This window comes from Emys orbicularis, chromosome 11 (assembly GCF_028017835.1).
Source record: "Emys orbicularis isolate rEmyOrb1 chromosome 11, rEmyOrb1.hap1, whole genome shotgun sequence".
Taxonomy (NCBI): Eukaryota; Metazoa; Chordata; order Testudines; family Emydidae; genus Emys; species Emys orbicularis.
The window spans coordinates 61,324,871-61,345,875 of NC_088693.1; the positions used below are offsets into that span (position 1 = coordinate 61,324,871).

The window sequence follows — 21,005 nt, forward strand, 5'->3', positions numbered from 1 at the left end:
TTATCGCGTCTAGTCTAGACACGATAAATCGACCCCCGAGCGCTCTCCCGTCGACTCCTGTACTCCACCACCGCGAGAGGCGCAGGCAGAGTTGACGGGGGAGCGGCAGCAGTTGACTCACCGCAGTAAAGACACCGCGGTGAGTAGATCTAAGTACGTCGACTTCAGCTACGTTATTCACGTAGCTGAAGTTGCGTAACTTCGATCGATTTCCCCCCTCTCCCCCGCCCCCCCAGTGTAGACCAGGCCTAATTCTTGGGGGCAAAGCTGTTCCCGGAGTACCTAGCACTGGTGTCTGAGCTGAGATTTCTGAAGTATTTTAATGGGAAGAGGTCTCAAAAACAGAGGCTGTGGGTTGAGTAGAGTAGGGGAGACCACCTTGCAGCAGCCAAAAAATTAAGGGAAAGGTAGAATAACAAACACACACTGATTCATCCTATTAGCCAAGAAGCTGTTGGATGAAAGACAGAATGTCCCTTCTCTCACCAGTCTTGGGAGATTAGAGACTTCAAATATGTTAGTTACTAGCCGGAGACTGATATGGAAGATGGGGAGCCCCTGAACAGGGGTCCAGGTACAGCAACTTGGTAGGGACACTAGCACCTTCTACTTTCACAGCACTTAGGTTTAAAGGGAGTGGTGTTGGCCCCTTTATGTGGGCATTGTTTTTGGACAGTAGGCCAGCCCATCTTTTGTGCATGTCTTTTGGTTGATAGGTTATCTAGCTATTAATTTTCAGATAAACTTTCTAAGGCTTGTGAGTGATTAGATAAGTGGGAGGGATGGGATGACAAGGAAAAGACGAAGCAGTCACAGAAGCCAATCCTAAAAAGGGAAACCTTTTTAAATTGCAGGGGGTGTGGTTTTGGAAGGGGGTGTGACCTAGGGGGTTGGGGCTGGTGTTTTTCTCCCCCACTAACAAGTGTTGGGTAAATTCTTCCCTCCCTGCAAATCTTGATTTGTGACCCTGGGAGGAGGGAGTCATGAGGTTGGGATAGTGGCCTTTAAATAGGGTGATCAGATGACACAACTGAAATATCGGGACGCAGGGGGGAGGGAAAAAAACGGCGGCGGAGCAAAAAAAAAGCCTGAGTGCCCCCCCCGTGCACGCCTCGTCTCCACCTCCTCCCATGCAATCCTGTCAGAGTGGCGGCCCTGGAGTTGGGGGAGCAGGGGCTTTCACAGTCAGGGTCCGAGGCAAGGCTTTCGCAGCCCCGCTCACACCTGACCTATCCCTCTGCGTGGGTTCAAGTTCCAGCCATGCACTGAGGAATGGAGTGCAGCCGCAGCAGAGGCTCTGCGTGATTTTACAGTGCACGCTGTGCGGGGCCCGAGAGCCTGCGTGCACTGAGCTGGCTTATGCCCGCTCAGGTCCCGGCTGCTTCTGCCCCAGGGCCGGGGCGCACATGGCGGAAGTGAAACCCCAAGGAACCGGAGTCCCCACGTGGGCAGCTACTGCACCCCCACCCCCACCCACCGGCATGTAGGGAGCCGGTTCCCCAGGCCGGACCCGGGGCTGCCCCCCTGCAGGTACCGCCCCGCCCTCCTGCCTGCGCTCGGGCTGGGGCCAGGCCGGACTCACCCCGCCGTCCCCTGGCCTCCACCCTCCAGCGCTTGCCTGGGAGAGAGGAGGAATGCGGCGTGCTTGGGGAAGAGGTGGGGATTTGGGGAGGGATCCAATGGGGCAGTGAGGGGGCGGGGCCAGGGCGGGGATTTGGGGAGCTATCCAATGGGGGAAGAAGGGGCGGAGTCGGGGCGGGTGTGGGGCGCGAGCCGGAGCGGAGGGCAGAAATTGCTTGTTTGTCCAGTGTCCCGACCAAACGTTGGTCGGGACGCGGGACAAACAAGCAAATATCGGGATAGTCCCGATAAATATCTGGTCACCCTACCTTTAAAGTATAGTTGTGTTTTTAGCTTTCCTTTTAAAAAGTGTATTGGGTGGAGTTGGAGTAAGAATCACAGAGTTTTGGAAGATACTAACAAAAATACCAATCTGACACTAGCCTTGGTAGTTTAGAGAGAGAGAGATCTTTCTTCTATGGTGTTTGCATTACATGAAAAGGGAATGGGTGATTAGAAGACACCAACTGATTCAAATTGTAATGTCTCAGGAGTTGTTTTGAAATCGTTACGGAAGAGGAGAGAAAAAGGAAATTGTAGACAGCTCTTTCAAAACTGCCTGTTTCTACATCGAAAAAATTTCTTTTAAAGAATAGGTAGCTTATCTGAGCAATCAAGGAGTGGCTTGTTTTTTCAAGTCTGAGTGCTTTGAAGCTGTTGGGCTTGGCTATAAAATAAATGTTTCACACACAATTTTATCAAGACAGTTAGTTAATCTACAGTTAGGTTTCAGCTGGCATTTCCATTATGAATCCCAAGTTTCAGGTTTAATATTTGACTGCCATCTGACAAACTATCAATATACAAATGATCAGCCACCATATTTTTATAATTCAGATAATTATCTAGTTAACTACTGTTGTGGTTCTTGAGGTTTAATATATTTTATTATTTTATTGATTGAGAGTCCTATGTCCTGCGGGATTCCAGAACGTTGACTGGCAGGGCTCGCTCACAATAGTTTCACTTTGAATAGCCCGACATCAAAGTTACTGCTGCACAGCTGAATAATGCTTGTAGAGAGAGTAAGAGATAAATTGAGACATAGGCGAAGGAGGAAGATAATTTCAGCTGAGATTTGAAATAAATTGAATCAGTGGGGCAAAGTGACATAGTAAGGTTAGTCCTGACATCCAAAGCTTGTGAGGAGAGTGTGGTATGCTCATGATGGTGAGACTGAATGAAGGGACAAAGAGGTTAATGCTGGGTCACCAAGAAAGGGTATGGAGAGAGACTGGGTCAGTGAGAGAACCTGAAGTATATCTATGGAGGGCTTTTTAAAAAAAGAGGGCCAGTTTGACTTGGCAGTGAGGTTGTTTGAAGATGGGAGTGATGTGGATGTACATACTTCTCTGCACATGGGAGGAGGCAGGCAACTGCATTTGGCACATGCTACAGGTTAGCTGTCATTTGGAGAGGCCACAGAAAAGGTACTGCAGTAGTTGAAGTGAGAGGAAATTAAGATATGAGAGATGTGGGAGATTGAGAGACTATCAGAGTCCAGGATGATGCCAGGTTACGGACCCTGCAGTTAAATGGAAGGTTAAAATCAAGGGAGATAAGAGTTTTATGTAAGATTGAGGATGTTTCTTATGCCCAACACAAGCTCTTTTATTTTGAGATTCCTAGCTAAAGGAAGTTGAGATGAAGATGTAGTTTGATTTAATTTGTAGAAGATGTAGTTTGTAGCTTGAAGGCTGGCAGAGAAAGTGGATGGATTAGAGTTGGAGGTAAAAATTTGTACACGTAATATCGTTAGTATTAAAATATTAGTTAAGGGGAAAAGTAAAGACAGGATAACCAAAAAGGCAAATGTGCCTATGGATAAAATAGAGCAGAGTTCTGAAATTTATGGAGTGCAATAGAAGAGGGGTCTTGAAACATACATAGAGTTGTCACCGAAGGTAGGTAGGAATGAAACCTTCACAGGAAAGAAACAAACATGGAGTCTGTCCAAAAGGACTGAATTGGCTAATTGCAGTAACTATGCTTAGGTCAAGGTTAGATTAGGAAGGAAAAGTAACTTTCATAAGCAGAAAGGTATGTGACTAATTTTGTGGAATTGAGCAGATTCTGTGCTATTGGTAGACCTGAAATTGGTCCAGAATATTAGTGTCAAAGGTGTCTAGAGAGAGGAGGAAAGCCTATTGTCACAAGCACTTTGCTAAGGAAGGGAAGATTTGCGATATGACAGGTTAAAGAAAAGTGGTAAAGTTACAGGACAAATGTGAACAGGATGTTTGGAATAAACACCAAACCGGATGGAATTTAATGTCACAAAAATATGTGTACTGATATCATTTTGGTCTTCTGTGGTAACCCCAGATAGAGTGCACTGTCAGTCATAAAGGCATGAATAACTTTGGTGAGATCCAAATCAGAGAGAAATGGCTGCAATAGGTGAGCCAAGTGCATGCATGCATGCATATAGATAGATAGATAGATAGATACAGACAGGGCCGGCTTTAGGAAGTGCGGGGCCCGATTCGAACAGTTTCGACTGGGCCCCGGCAGGGATGACTAAAAAAAAAAAAAAACATGTGGGGTTTGTACTCACCGGGCCGCACGCCTAGTCTTTGGTCGCGGGTCCTTCACTCGCTCCGGGTCTTCGGCGGCACTGAAGGACCCGCCGCCAAAGTGCCGCCAAAGACCCGGAGCGAGTGAAGGACCCGCCGCCAAAGACCTGGAGCGCTGCCAGGTGAGTAAAAATTAAACAGGTGCCTCTAGCCAGGGAAGGGATTCTCTGGCACTTGCCCCCCACTCTGGGCATCCCTGCCACTGGGCGCGGGGCCCTCTTAGGCGCGGGGCCCGATTCGGGGGAATTGGTGGAATTGGCCTAAAGCCGGCCCTGGATACAGATATAGATATAAACTGCATTTGGCCACAGATGCTACCTTAGAATCCAGGCACAAGTCGGGGATCAAGAAGAACTGCCAAGGTTGTGAAACTTGTTGACGGAAGGTCTAGGCATGCTCAGTAATGTGGAACAGATACTGCTACTACTACAATAGATGTAGATGCTTGCTTCTGCCTAACACCACCACCACCTCTGTTTTGTCTGGACTGTGTCTGTCAGCTTCAGGCCCTTCCTGAGTCAGGCATTGGGAAAGCAGAGAGATGTACCATTTAAGTCTCGTGGAAAAGAGACTTAGAAAGGTATATTATTTCTCTGCTGGTGGCATTGCAGCCCAAATGGCCTCACATGCATGTTGAATAGGGGACTATAATCTTTCAGAGCCTTGCATAAAAGGCTTGTGACAGATGAGTAATTGCCCATACTGCTTTGGGATACCTTTGATGAAAGGAGAGAACTACTGAAATGTGATCCTGAGATCCAATTCTACCAAGCTAGTGTCTGTAGTAAAACAATAAAATAAAAGCTGGCCTGAGACATGAAAGGCTGTTGGTACATCTGAAAATGTCAGCCTGGACACCTAACCTCTATTTATCACTAGAAACTAACAAAACTAGCAGTCTTTGTACCCTACGGGGTCATTCCTTAAAGTGGGCATATGGTTTCCATATTGGAATGTGATTCTACATATGGCCATAAAGCCCTGCAGTGGTTATTTTATTGGTTTTGAAAGAATGTCACTTCCCCCTGCTTGTCAGCATTTTTTTATTTTAGCGTACGTGTGGTCAATTTAGCGTTGCCATCGTGGAAGATTGTGCAGTTGGGTCTATGGCTTTTGTGATGTCTGTAGGTCAGTGGATAATACGTGACAGAATGCGATCAGATCGAATAATTTACAGGCACCTATAGAAATAATAAGCTTGTATGAAAAAGTAAGCTGCAAGTCTTTTGAATTAAATTGCACAGAGCTTTACCCTGAAGCTCTTTTGACTCAACCTTTTATTTTGTCTTTTAGGCACACCGCTGCTAGTGAGGAGGAGCAGTGACCCAGCGCTGGGCCCACCTGCTGGCTTCCACCCAGGTGTTGCACACCCCACCGACAATAGTCTGAAATCCATTGTGGCTGTAAGTATCACGTCATTTATGTTTTTAAGAAGGGTGAAATTTGTTTTTACAGTACTTGCATATATAGCTTTGTTTTGTGAACTAAATTAATTTGTCCTTGAAACAGGGGTGTCAAGCTCATTCTATGGAGAGGGCTGAATTCTATTTACGCTCTGTCAGAGTATAATTTTTGGATTATATAATATCCTTAATTCACAGTGAGTCTCTTCTCTTATTAATGGGAGATTTAAGTAAAGAGTGAGACTAGACTATGACTTTTGTGCAGTAGCTGAACTTTTAGTAATTCTCCTCATTCATTATTTGTTCAATACCATATAGTCCAATTCAGCATCACTCAGTGGCAAAATTCTCTTTTTTAGGACCACCACAGTTTGTATCCTTTGTTTATTTTTTTCTTCATCCTCCTTTCTTTCTGTGCTTTCTTTCCTCTTTCCTTCACTCTGCATTTCTTTCCTCCTGCATCATCCAGTCACCATTCTCCGAGGCCTTCACTTCACCCACTTCCTGATTTTACAGACTATTTAATTGCTGATCACTTTAATGTTGATATAGCTGTTCTCATTAGGCATTCGTGCTAACATACAAATAAGATTAATGGGATGGCCAGGGAGTTTATACCTCACTGGACCATTGTTTCAGGCTGTGTGCAGATTCATGAAAGCAATACAGTTCGGTTACAGTTGGGTCATATTTGGAAGGTTTTATTTGCAAATATAAGGTAAAAACCTTTTTTTAAACATAAGACTAGATTCTGCAGGATGGGTCACATAAATATATCATGCAGGAGAGAGTCAGTCTGTGGGCCTGGTTTTTGCTCTCAAACCTCAATGGGCCTGATTCTGCACTTCTTTACCTTCGTTATATGCTGGTGTAACTAATGAGTCACAGCATTATATAACTGAAATAACATAGTAGAGAATCAAACTACATATGTAGTAATGCTATGTATGCTACTCTTAATTTTGCAAATGCTGCAGACTCACACTGTGTATTATCTCTTTTACTGGATATTATTTACCTGTCCATTGTTCCTGTTCATATGACTAACTCTTCTTTTACGTCCTATTTTCTCATATGCATTCTAGTTTATAGAGTTGCTGTGTTGGTTATTTGCAAAGTAGTATGGTTAGAGTGTGCCAGAGATCCTCATGTATATAATATCCTAGTTCAACACTCTACAAGGTCAATGTACTAATTCAGTTGTCAGTTCTTTTTAAGCTGAGAGTTAGATTTTCCTTGTCAGATGCCCATTGCCAACAACAATGAATTTAAAAAGGGTCAACTTAGTTGACACACGAGAATTCTCAGCGCTTTAAAACACCTTGTTTTGTTTGAGTCCTTGAGTGGCCTGCAAAATAGGCACAGTGGTACATAGTACCATCTGCACCATAGATGGTTGTCAGGGCAAGCTGGTAGTTTGGGCAGCTGAGTAGGGGCAGTCATCGCTTTTGGCACATGGGGAGCCGTGGGAGACAGTTTTAGATTGTGAGGTAAGCACATTTTTGAATATTTCTGTTAAAATCACTATCAATGAAATAGTTGACAATATTAGAATTCAAATGATCCTCTCTTGGGTTGAAGATTTAACACCCAATTGAGGTGAATGGGGCAGCTCACACCTCTCAGCTATTGTATAGGCTCATAAAGGGTTTAACTATACCAGACCTAGCTACATCACTCAGGGCTGTGAAAAATCTCTGGTACGTAGTTAGGTTGATCTAACTCCCACTGTAGATGTAGCTAGGTCAATGGAGGTATTTTTCCGTTGACTTAGCTACTGCTTCTTGGTGAATTTACTGCAGTGACAGAAAACCCCATTCTGTTGCTGTAGTAAGTGTCTAGGCTACAATGGTATAGCTGGAGCTGTGCTGCTGACGTGTTTGTAGTGTAGCCTGCCTGTGTCCGTTCATATTTTCAGGGTTTTCTTTGCAACCATGAGGGCTAGAAAGATTTTTTTTTTTTAAACGTAAAGGTGAGATTCTGGGGTAAAGCTTTGTAGCAAATGTGAATTTCGTGGCATTAAAGAATACATGGGACTCCTATTTCCCCACTTTCTATAGATGGGAGACACAGAATGACTTGAATCAGATCACACACAAGATGCCTCTGTGCCTCAAACACAGGACAATCGCTTCCATTATGGGTGCAACAAGAAAAACCAAACACCTAATAATAGTGGGGAAGGGCATCAGATTTTTAAATATCATCTAATTATTGCCTTAAAATCTCTTCTGGTGTCAAGAAGACAGAGAGGATAATGGTAATGTTTTGTGATATAAAAACATGTCTGGTATAGTACTTAGAGAAGCCTCTTTTTGTTGCAGCAGCACTAACAAACCCCATTCCTAGAACTTGCATAGTTAATAGTGCTGATGCTTTGTCAAAAAAGTTATTGAATTAAAAATCGTTATTAGCTAAAGATTGTTTTAGAACACAGGGAGAAAAAAAATCAATCTCTGGCAAACTGAAAAATGCAGTATCAAAAACTTACTTTGAACATCTGTAAGATCTTCCAAATGTATGCTAAAAATTATTTTAACAAAAATTACATTGGATTTCCAACAGCAGAAGACAGAACAAATTATCCTTTCCCCCCCCATATAACATTAATTTAATTTCAATTACTTTCATGAATGCAGAGCCAAAGGTAAATTACATCTGGTTATCCCTAACAGATGATGCCAATTTAGAACAGTGTGTGTAATACAAATAAGTATACATGTTCATGGCGCAGCTGACTTTCCTTAAAGCTTTACATTTATAATTGTGGTTAACTTTTATAATTAGATTGGTTTATGCTGACATTTGAACTAAGAGTAGAGAGAAATAAAAAGTTAGTGTAGAATATATAGTTCAAAAAGTTGTATTCATTTGCTATATGGATATGTATTTACTAACACAACATTCTCTCTACTGTTACATTGGCTTACAAATATATTTCCAGATCTTGAGAGGTGTATTATCATCTGAGTTCCAATGGAAGTGAACACTGATTTGGCTTACAAAGAATACACTACAAACAGATATGAGAGGATATTATAGAAAATAAAATAACTAGGGTGGTCGATTAATCTCAGTTAACTCACACGATTAACTCAAAAAATTAATTGTGATTAAAAAAATTAATAGTGATTAATTGCAGTTTTAATCACACAGTTAAACAATAGAATACTAATTGGAATTTATTAAATATTTTGGATGTTTTTCTACTTTTTCAAATGTATTGATATAAATTACAATACAGAATACAAAGTGTACAGTGCTCACTTTATATTATTTTTGATTACAAATATTTGCATTGTAAAAATTATAAACAAAAATAGTATTTTTCAGTTCATCTCATACAAGTGCTGTAGTGCAATCTATTGTGAAAGTGCATCTTACAAATGTAAGGTTTTTTTTGTTACATACTGCACTCAAAAACAAAACAATGTAAAACTTTAGCGCCTACAAGTCCACTCAGTCCTACTTCTTGTTCAGCCAATCACTAAGACAAAGAAGTTTGTTTACATTTACAGGAGATAATGCTGTCTGCTTCTTATTTACAATGTCATCAGAAAGTGAGAACAGGCATTTGCATGGCACTTTTGTAGCAAGCATTATGAGGTATTTACGTGCCAGATATGCTAAACCAGGGGTCGGCAACCTACGGCATGCGTGCCTGCCCCGGTCCCAGCCCTACTCAGCGCCCCCCCCCCCCCCCCGCTCTCCCCTGCAGGGGCAGGAGGCAGAAGCTTGGTCCTGCAGCAGCCAAGCTTCCACCCACCCCTCTTCTTCCCCCAGCGTGGTGCTTTCCTGCCCCATCTCCTCTCCTTCCCTGTGCTGATCAGCTGGTGGCCCTTGCAAGGGGGAGGGGAAGGAGTGGCAGCGTGCTCGCTGCTCCGTAGAGGAGGCAGAGAAGAGGTAGGGTCGGGGCCTTGGGGAAGGGGGTGTAACAGGGCATATCCCTTCCAGCCCCCTGCCATGAACCGCTCAGGGCAGGGGGCTGGGAGCACCCCCACGAGCCGAGCACCCCAGCCCTCTGCCCTGAAACCCCCACACACACCCAGCCCTCTGCCCTGACCCCTGAACTCCCCCCCACACACCCAGCCTTCTGCCCTGAACCCACCCACACCCCCACTGCCCTCTGCCCTGAACCCCCCCGATACCCCCAGCCTTCTGCCCTGCACCTCCACACACCCCCAGCCCTCTTCCCTGCACCCTCCCACGCACCCCAGCCCTCTGCCCTGACCCCTGAGCCCCCCACCCCCAGTCTTCTGCCCTGCACCCCCCCCATACCCCCAGCCCTCTGCCCTGACCCCTGAACCCCCCACACACACCCAGCCGTCTGCCCTGCACCCTCCACACACCCCCAGCCCTCTTCCCTGCACCCCCCCACGCACCCCAGCCCTCTGCCCTGACCCCTGAACCCCCCACCCCCAGTCTTCTGCCCTGTACCCCCAGCCCTCTGCCCTGAACCCCCCACCCCCAGTCTTCTGCCCTACACCCCCTGCACCCCCCAGCCCTCTGCCCTGACCCCGAACCCCCCCCATACCCAGCCTTCTGCCCTGCATCCCCCGCACCTCCCGCCCTCTGGCCTGACCCCTGAACCCCCCCCCCACACCCAGCCTTCTGCCCTGCACCCCCACACCCTCTGCCCTGAACCCCCCCCCCACCCCCAGCCCTCTGCCCTGACCCCTGAACCCCCCCCCCCCCCCCCGGTCTGGGGTCCCGACTGCCGGCCCCTTGCCAGCCGGCGTCCCGGCCGCTGGCCCTGCTCAGCCTGCTGACGGCCGAGGTGAACAGAACCCCAGGCTGGCAGCGAGCTGAGCAGGCTGGCGGCGTAAGATCAGCATTTTAATTTAATTTTAAATGAAGCTTCTTAAACATTTTGAAAACCTTATTTACTTTACATACAACAATAGTTTAGTTATATAATATAGACTTATAGAGAGAGACCTTCTAAAAAAACGTTAAAATGTATTACTGGCACGCGAAACCTTAAATTAAAGTGAATAAATGAAGACTCGGCACACCACTTCTGAAAGGTTGCCTACCCCTGTGCTAAACATTCGTATGCCCCTTCGTGCTTCAGCCACCATTCCAGAGGACTTATATTAGGTGAATTGAAAAATACTATTTCTTTTGTTTTTTATAGTGCAAATATTTGTAATAAAAAATAAATGTAAAGTAAGCACTGTACACTTTTTATTGTGTTTTGTAACTGAAAACAATATATTTGAAGATGTAGAAAACATCCAAAAATATTTAAAGGTATTCTCCAGTATAATTTTTTAACATCTCTATTAATCACGATTAAGTTTTTTAATCGCGTGACAGCCCTAAAAATAACACATATGCAGTAATTTAATAAAAGGAAGTTCTGTCTTGGAGTTCTGGTGACAAATCACATGACAAGCTCCATGTCTGCTGTTTATAATGCCCGCAGGACCTAAATGGAAGTATTTGTATTACATGGTTGTTTATCTGGAACACATATATACAAATGAGTAAATCACAATATGTGATAACTGAAAGAACATTACAACTAATGTTTAAGCAAGAAGTAATCACATAGGTTACAATAACCTAATCTAAAATATATTTTTCTTGAAATTCACAAGCTGCAGGTCAGAAGCGTCTGTGATATCACATGAGTATTACTGTTATAATGATGTTAAGTGTCATAACTTTCAAAGAGATGCCAACAGATATGTCGATATACATTGTTGGAAGTGGTGGTAAAGGAATACTGAATACATGTGAGTTTGCAATACAGTGCCTTAATGTGGGTATGGATTACATTTGGTGCAGCCAGTAGGCTTCACAGCAGTGATGGACAAACCTGCGACCTGTCAGGGTAATCTGCTGGCGGGCTGCCAGACAGTTTGTTTACATTTGCCCGGTTTCCCGCAGCTCCCAGTGGCCACAGTTTGCCATTCCAGCTAATCTGAATCTGAAATCATTCTAAATATTGATGGATGAAATGTTCCAACCAAAATCTGAATCCAAAATCATAACCCCATTGTATCTGGCACAAGATATCATAGTTTGATAAACTCACAAACAAGGTTCACTTTGAGAAATCCTGGCCCCAGTGAAATTAATGGGAGTTTTTCCATTTATTTCAGTGAGGCCAGGATTCCACCCGCAGTGAACTCTCTGGCCTAATTTGGGGAAACATTATGACTTCCTTTATGTTGTCTTGGTCCCTGAGAAGATGTTTAGCTGACCTCTGAGTTAATCAATGGGCTGATTAAATTGCATTTAGTCCATATTTTAAAGATTAGGGAGTCAGATCAATTTAAGAGCTGCTCCCATGGCTCAACCCATTCTCAATTTTTTGCTAAACATGTCAAAACTGGTTTCATTTTCTGTATTGTGGATATGTAATTTGCAATTTTGGACAAGGTTCATATTTAATCAAAACCTTTTCATGTTTCAAGTCCTTGTTAAAAAGGGTCAGAACCTCCTCCAGTTCTTCCAACGTTAATTGTGATTTTAAAGTATCAGCCTTTGTGATTAAGTGTCTGAAGATTAGCATAAAGTGTGTATGTGTATGCACCAGCCCAACTCAATTGTTTGTTCCCTTTACATATGCTTCTATATAAATGTGTAAACATAGATGTAAATTAATGCTGCAATTCAAAGCTTTCATTTGGGGTAAAGATTTATCAATAGTTTTTTCCAAAATAAAAAAGACATAAATATTGTAAGAAAAAAATGGGCAAATACTATGTTGTTTAATCTCATTATTTAAAAGCACTGCAGGGCAGAAAAGGTCTTTTTGACGCAGTGATTTTAATAATAGCTGTAGACTTTGTAAATCCAGCAGTTCAAGCTGGATTCTGGTAAGACTAGAGCTAGGAGACTGCATTGCAATGAGGCTTTTTCATATAGCTTCGTTTTTAAAAGATGAAATCTATCTCATAGAACTGGAAGGGACCCTGGAAGGTCATTGAGTCCAGCCTCCTGCCTTCACTAGCGGGACCAAGTACTGATTTTGCCCCAGATCCCTAAGTGGCCCCCTCAAGGATTAAACTCACAACCTTGGATTTAGCAGGCCAATGCTCAAACCACTAAGCTATCCCTCCCCCAAAAAACCTCTGTCCCATATGCTTAGCAGGGCCAAACGTTCACTCACGCTGGTCAGTTCAGGCAGTTTTAATTTCTGGTGTCTTTGTACATGATAGAATTTAAAGCTGAAATTCTTCCACAACTCCAGGAGCTGGGGCTTTAGGAAAGACACGAAACATTATGAGACTTGCGATAGAATTGCAAGAGTTGGCAACATTGGCACGGTCGTACACTTGATTTATTTCATGAAAGAAGGGAGAGGGAGGATCATATTTTGAGGATTTGCGCAATCAACTATGAGTGACACCTCACTTTGCGATTACGAATGAGGTGGGACAAGGACATACTGCCATCCCACCTCGGTGTTCTTCCCTGGGTCAAGAAGGAGCCTAGAAGGGCCCAGTGGAGTATCTGAGGTTCCCTTTGCCTTGCACCCCCAATAGGGAAACCAAGGTTAAAAAGGACAGTGGGGCATATGAGCCTCACTGGGGGAAAGCCAAGCACAGGCAGCCCGATAGAGCCTGGGTGTGCATGGACCCCACTGAGCAACAAACCCAAGGAGTTCAGAGACCTTGTGTAATTGTAATTTCAACCTCTGCAAATTCTACTGTAAGTGGCATCTCTGTAGGCTGAGCCTACAGCATGGACAGAGTTTGAAAGCATATCACTAAGTTCACCCCCTCCCCCCAATCTGCCTTCTGATCAGATATGACCGTATTAGAGACATAGATGGAAAGTAAGCAAAAGCGGGGGATATCTTTTGTGTAAACTGTGTTTTGAATGCCACTTTTCTGCCAGGGAATCTAATGGGGTGCTTCTACTGATGTATGAAAGAAATACAGCCAGGAACATTTCTTATTTCTTAGATCCCACCTTCCCTGGTACAACAACAAACAAAGAACTAAGTGGAACAATTGAATTGGAACAATCTGACACACAAAGCCTGGATCTTTGTTATCCAGGTCTGCAAACTGGTGTTTCCAAGGCCGTGCTTGAGCGTCCAGACTGTGTTGGAAACCTGAGCCTCGCAACCATTTTGACACATCCACACTACACCACACAGGCCCAGGTCAGAGCTTCAGCGTCCATGAGTGTATACTATTGTATCCCAGGATTTCTAGTACCCTCGCCAGATGAAGCTGCGGCTTCAAGCTAGGGCTTGTTTCATAGTGGATTCTGAGAGAACTTGCCTGTGGATCCAGACTCAGTCGTATTTTGGGAAACAGGCAGAGCATCTGTGAGATGTTGATGACACTTTGGAGGCAATTTTTGAAGTGGCAGAAGGACCTCTCAGGGGCATGCTGACATGCCGGCTGTGACCCAGCTGATGCTGCTCATGCTTGTTGTCTTAGCGGCAGATTCCCCGCTGTGTAGAGCAGCACTTCTGGAGCACGGCCACAGACACAGACTGGTGGGATCACATTGCCATGAGGACCTAGGATGATCAGCAGCATGTCCAGAACTTTTGCAAGAAGAAGCAGGTGTTTCTGCCATTGTGTGATCAGTTTGCCCCCCAGCATCAGGACATAGGCATGATGGAGGCCATGATGGTCCAGAAGAGGGTTGCTATAGCCATCTGGAAGCTGGCTACCCCAGCCTGCTATAGGTCTGTGGCTAACTAGTTTGGAGTTAGCAAATCAACTGTGGGGTTGTTGTGGCAGAGGTCTGTGAGTTGATCAGAACTGTGATGCACCCAAACGGGTGGGCATTACAAATGTTCCTGAAATAATTGCTGGCTTTGAGAGAATGGGCTTTCCAAATTGCACAGGGGGCATTGATGGGACTCGTGTGCCTGTAGTTCACCCACTACAAGGAGCACATAAACCGCAGAGGGTACTACTTCATTGTTATGGTTAGCCCGGTTGACCATGGGGCAGATTCATGGACACTGATGTGGCCGTGCACTGGCAGGATGCGTGATGCCAGGGTGTTCGGGAGAATGGGACTTTACCTTCATGGACAAAGTGGGTCATTATTCCCACTGAGTGATGTTATAAATGGAGTCACTGTCCCTACTGTTATACTAGGGGACCCAACTTAACTGCTGTTGCCATGGCTTATGAACCATTACCCTTATTTCAGAGGACCTGGCCAAAAAAGGTTCAGCTACACACTCAGTAGCTGTAGGATGGTGGTGGAATGTGCATTTGGCAGATTGAAATCCCATTGGTGCTGCCTTTAAAACTGCTTTAATGTCATCAGTGTAGTCCATGTTATTGTGGCGTGCTATGTTCTGCAAAATGTCAGCACGGAGAAGGGGCCGTTCTGGGCACCACCAAAAATTATACAAACCTGATGCCCCTGCTTGAGGGTCCCCTCTGCCTCTGTTTTCCTGGGCTTTTCTGGTACGTTTTCCACACATGGGCTGTGGCTGGACAGTCGTGGATGAATGCACAGAGTACATTTGTCTGTTCCATGTGTTATTGTTCATTACCTGATACACTGGAACCCCGCTATAATGCACCCCGTGATAACGTGAATTCGTTTATAACGCGGGGCGAGTCTGGCCCCGGCGGCTGCAGCAGGCGCGGGGCGAGTTTGGCGGGCGCGGGGCGTTTGGGATCCATGCCCCAGCGGCTGCAGCAGGAGCGACTCTCCCTGCAGCCCCGGCGCGCCCCTGGGGTTCTCATCTCTGTCCCTGGCAGGGCCAGCTCCAGCCCGCGTCCTTCCCTCCCCACCGACCGATGTAGGGGGCGGCAGCGCGGAGGAGGGGAGCGGAGCGCCCTGCTGGGAGCGGGCTGCAGAGTGGCGCGGAGCCCTCCCAGCAGTCGGCGCGGCAGGCCAGCGGCAGTCGTCTTCAGGGGCCCCGCTCCCCTGGCAAGAGCGCCGGCTGGAGCACGGCAAGCCCCGCGGCCCCGCTTTCCAGGCTGGAGGATCCGGCCGGAGCGCAGCTGCCCCATGGCCCTGCGACCCCGGCCGGAGCGCGGCAAGCCCTGTGGCCTCGGTCTCCCGGCTGGACAAGCTCTAGAGAACATGGATATTCTGGAGTCCCCCAAGTGGCAGCATGGGAACTTCTGTTCCAGGCCAGCAGAGGACAGCTATCAGTGCATGCTGATGAGATACTTAGGCATCTAGTGACCAAACAGCCCATCATGGAATGAAGGGAACTTGTGAGTTACAGTGGGGGCCCTAAGTATGCTGTCAAGTATCAGGGGGTAGCCATGTTAGTCTGTATCTACAAAAACAACAAGGAGTCTGGTGGCACCTTAAAGACTAACAGATTTATTTGGGCATAAGCTTTCGTGGGTAAAAACCTCATTTCTTCAGATGCATAGAGTGAAAGTTACAGATGCAGGCATTATATACTGACACATGGAGAGAAGGGAGTTACTTTGCAAGTGGAGAACCAGTGAAGTAGTGCAGGCGTGGCCGATGTATAAGGTGTGCTGTATTACACGGGAGGGGTATGTGGAGTCACAACCCATACTTAAAACAATCAGTGAGTAACTAGTACAAGTTTAATGATAACTGCTTTAACTTTTTTCCTCCTTTTGTGTGGTCCATTTTGAATCCCGTGTGGCGTGCGGGAAAAGTAGGGGGACGGTGCTAGGGGAATGGCATGGATTCTGCCCTGAATACCAAAACCACAGCTTGTATTAATAACTTAATAGGCCCATATTCCAGAAATACCTCCCATCCCATCCATCTATCAATAAAAACAAACATGGCAGCAGAAACTTACCAGGCTCTGTCTCTGGCTCCAGCTCCAGCATCTTTTGTTTGGATGCCAGTTCTGCAGCGCGCTGCTGCCAAGGCCCATCTGCAAATAACTCTTCTGAGTACAGATCCAGGAGGTGCTGTAGCTGCTCCAGCAGCATATTCTGTTTCCACCCTCAACTCTAGGGTCACTTCTTGCCCTTCGGCTGGCGGCTGGCTCTCTTCCAGTGGTGCCTGTGACTGTGGAGGCATTATAAGGGTGCCGTCCCAATCAGCAGATTGTCATGCATAGGGTTACCATATCTAACAAATAAAAAAAGAGGACCCTCCACGGGCCCCTGGCCCCGCCCATTTCCCACCCCCAGCCCCGCCCCAACTCCGCCCCTTCCCCGCCCCAACCCCACCCTAACTCCGCCCCCTCCTCCCTCCCACGCGAAAAGGGCTGCCCGAGCGCTACCGGCTTCACGGTTTGCCGGGCAGCCCCCAGACCCTACACCCCCGGCCGGCGCTTCCCCAGCGCAGCGGAGCCCGGGAGGGGAAGCGCCCAGCCGGAGGCGCAGGGTCTGGAGGCTGCCCGGCAAACCGTGAAGCCGGTAGCGCTCGGGCTTCGGGCAGCCCCCATGCCTCCGGACCCTGTGCCCCCGGCCGGGCACTTCCCCTCCCGGGCTCCGGCGGCGCAGGGTCCGGAGGCAAGGGGGCTGCCCGAAGCCCGTAGCGCTCGGCTCTTAAACAGAGCCGAAGAGTCGGGAGGAGCAGAGCCGCCGCGGCCGGAGACTCTGCTCCCCCCGACTCTTCGGCTCTGTTTAAGAGCCGAGCTGCCCGAGCGCTACCGGCTTTGGGCAGCCCCCATGCCTCCGGACCCTGCGCCGCCGGAGCCCGGGAGGGGAAGTGCCCGGCCGGCGGCTGGGGTCCGGAGGCAAGCGGGCTGCCTGAAGCCCATAGCGCTCGGGCGGCTCAGCTCTTAAACAGAGCCGAAGAGTCAGGGGAGGAGCAGAGCAGCCGCGGGAGGGGAAGTGCCCGGCCGGCATTTTTCCCGGACATGTGCGGCTTTTTGGCAATTCCCCCCGGACGGGGGTTTGATTGCCGAAAAGCCGGACATGTCCGGGAAAAACCGGACGTATGGTAACCCTAGTCATGCACCACTGGGTTCAGTGCTTCCTACAGTTCCCAGTATGTGGTCACATTCCTCAGAAAACAGGCAGGAAGACAGGGTGTTCCCAGGGGTGCCATTAGCATCCTTCACTTTGTGGTATTCTGTCTTCAGCCACTTGATTTGCTCGCTTCAGTGTTCTGCTGTCTGATCGCCAGTGCCTCCAGCTGCTTGGATATAGTTTTGTAGTCCTGATCACTTCTTGCGCTCTTACTGAAGTTGAGTGTCTTGCTTGCCTCTTGTCAGAAGTTAACCAGAATCTGTCTGTTTCTCTCTGGCCCGCTACCAGTGTGCTTGATGCAGGATTTTTTTACTGCTGGCCATAGATAATACATCAGCTGACATGTAATAAATGAGCACTGACTGTGTTTCTAGTTGAGCAGTATGCATAGAAATGAAGGGTTAAATGGTGTGAAGCTGCATTTAAATCAGGAGATTGCTTTGCTTTCCTGGCACGGAAAGTTTTGGGATTGAAGGACTGTGGGATAGCATTGGTAGATTCTTCATATCTGAGTCTGGCGACCTGGACTTGAGCTCTGTCCACAGTGAAAAATGCCTGGGCTTTGACCTGTGTCACAGCAGGGTTCAGGCTGTGACCCACCCCTCAGCAGGGCCTGAGCCCAGAGGGGTTCCTGACACCAGTCAGACTAATTTCTGTGTGGATGGAATGAGGGCGTGGGCTTAAAGCTGAGTCAAACCCCAGATTTAGTGTGAGGTGTAGACATAACACGAGAATACTTTATACAGGTTCTAAACCACATACTTACAACTATGTAGTGCTGTTTTTTATATTCATTATGTGCTCCTATCCTTGACTCTTATGCACTTCAGATTTTATTTATCTTTGTAGTAATAATGTGAAAGAAAGAGATTATAGCAGTCTGATATTCTGAGGTTTATCTAGTAATAGCCAGTTTGATTAAACTTACTTTTACATAGGACTAAAAGGGGCTGTTACTGTATTGTAGGTATTCTCAAACTAAGCTTAGAAAAAACAATTGCCCCTTCCCATAATTTACTAAGACAACACAAAGAGTTGAAAATGCTGTGCTTTGCAAGAATACAAGTAATAAAGTAGAAGGCTTTGATCTATATACAGTAGAACCTCAGAGTTATGAACACCTCGGGAATGAAGGTTGTTCGTAACTCTGAACAAAATGTTATGGTTCTTTCAGAATTTTACAACAGTACACTGACTTAATACGGCTTTGAAACTTTATTATGCAGAAGAAAAATGCTACTTTTAACCATTTTAATTTAAATGAAACAAGCACAGAAGCAGTTTCCTACCTTGTCAAATCTTTTTTTAAACTTTCCTTTTATTTTTTTAGGAGTAGTACTGTACTGTATTTGCTTGCTTTCTGTCTGTCTGTCTGTCTTGCCTCTGCTGCCTGATTGAGTACTTCCAGTTCCAAATGAGGTGTGGGGTTGACGGGTCAGTTTTAACTCTGGTGTTCCTAACTCTGAGGTTCTACTGTAGTTATAAAGACAGTATTAGTGTCATAAATACTAATTTCATTTCATAAAGCACCCTTTTGCGTTATCACACAGTTCTGTTCAAAAAGAGTACCAATCGCAGCAGCTAAAATAACGCTGCACAAACATTTTAGGAAATCATAACACCCACTGATTGTGTGACACCTCCTGCTCTTCCCAATTTGCACAGGCTCCAGGATGAAGAGAACAGGGCTCGTGGGTGCTGGGCTCACAGGAAGGGAGCAGGGCCTCTTTTAAGTGCAGGCGGAGCCCCCAGGCAGGCGGCAGACCAGGGGGTTCAGAGTGAGGCACTCACGAGTCCACCAGCACTTTGAGGTCCGTGTCAATATGGTGCAGCAGGAAGTCAATGACGATGCTGGGTAACCTCCTCCAGGGTTGGGGAAGGACAGGTCGAGGCGAGGTCACCCCCAACCGGGACCAGCTGCTTTACTTAGACTGCAGCTGTACATTATGCCATGGGGGAAGCAGCACATCACTCAGGGCAGGAACTATGTGGGGCCCAGCTCCTTGACCCAGGAGGAGCTCTGGTTCCATCTGCCCCACCCCATGCTGAGTGGAGCTCTGGATATTCTCCAGCATCTCTACGTCCTTGGCCAAAAGACAGGGCTACTGGCACTTCCCTGGCGCACTCCCATGCCTCATAGTTTGAGAACCCCTGCTGTATTGTATATCTCCTCTTTGTAACAGGTACCCAAGGAGCATGGTAGAACACTTTCTTAGGCAGGACAGCAAGGTTGGTATGAGTATAGTCGAGAGGCAAGATTCTGGTACACAGAAGTACTGCAGCACCCAGTCCTCTCCACAGAGAATGGCAAGGTTATTAGACGTTTATAAGACATGAAAAAATTTCAGTATCAAGTTCTCCTATTAATAATCCAGTTTAACTGCTACTCTTGAAACATTTGCCATTGCAGTGTACAGAAAATTTGGGGGAGGTTTAAAAGATTTTTCTATCACTCAGAAGGTAGAGAATTTCTTCTCTGAACTGCTCATGTGTTTTAAAATAGAATTCTGATTTAGATGAATCCCATTTTTAAAGTAGCAACTGTGTGTGTGCATGTGTGTGTGCGGGTGTGTGTGTATGTGTTTATGCTGTGGAAACATATATAGAATACTTATAATCAGTGTGAGAGCTTGTCAGTGTACTGTTTTTGATGTCTGATTAGATGATCATAGGGACATCTGGAGTGAGTTAGTTTTGAAGTTGTTGGCGTGAGGCACTGCAGAAGCCAAAGCTGTCTGGCAGTTTTAAACCACAAAAAATGCTACTTTTTAAAGAATCTTTTATAAAGCATAGCATGCAACTAGCTGAGGACTGTCAAGTTAACAAAAGCTGCTCTTTCGTCCTGATTTTTCTCTTGTTTCTCAATCCTGTACTAGTTTTCCTTCTACCTTTATTGTGCAGTGTGCTATGGTATATGTGCCAAAAGGAAACCGTATGTACTTCAGAAGAAAGGCGAGGGGATTACAAAAATTATGTTCAAACATTCAACAAGATTTCAGTACAATAAATTGATTAACTGAAAAAGGAGGTGAAAGTGTCCTGTGCTAGGCGATGCTTTTAGTTCTTTGTGATTGCTTGCACTATTGGAACATCAGATTTTACTGTTTTTTCTATGCTTTTGAGTACCAACTAGGGATTAGTGGAAATAAAAAGGCAAAAATAAATACATATAAATATTTGAAATGGGCAGCTAGGCCTTTTTGTGGTATTTAATAAGAGCTAGAAATTAACAGTTGCTATTTTAGTAAAATTGTTAGAGTAACGTGTATGTTTACTCACACTTTAAATGTGTACATCCAGTAGAAGCAACGGACATTGCCGTCATGAATATGTTACTTTCCATAGTTTGAGAGTTCCCTATGAGAGAAACGTAGTTGGTTTTTATGAATATGTATGAACAAAAATATGTAATACATAAAAGGTTTCAAAGATGGATGTTTGCTTGGTGCTGGAGCTGAACTTATTGTTAATTTTGTTTTTCTGTTGTAAAATACTCAGTCGGCCTTCGCTCTTACTTCAAAGAATCCTAGGGCCTGATTTTT

The 21,005-nt window shown here is 45.9% G+C and overlaps 1 protein-coding gene across 1 annotated transcript in view; it reads left to right on the forward strand.

The window, feature by feature from the left end:
• PARD3B (par-3 family cell polarity regulator beta) overlaps positions 1-21,005 on the forward strand; it is a 657,306-nt gene that overhangs the window by 270,000 nt on the left and 366,301 nt on the right. The window contains exon 4 of the mRNA XM_065413438.1: positions 5,490-5,599. Coding sequence (XP_065269510.1) covers positions 5,490-5,599 — 110 coding nt within the window. The remainder of the gene's footprint in view (positions 1-5,489; positions 5,600-21,005) is intronic.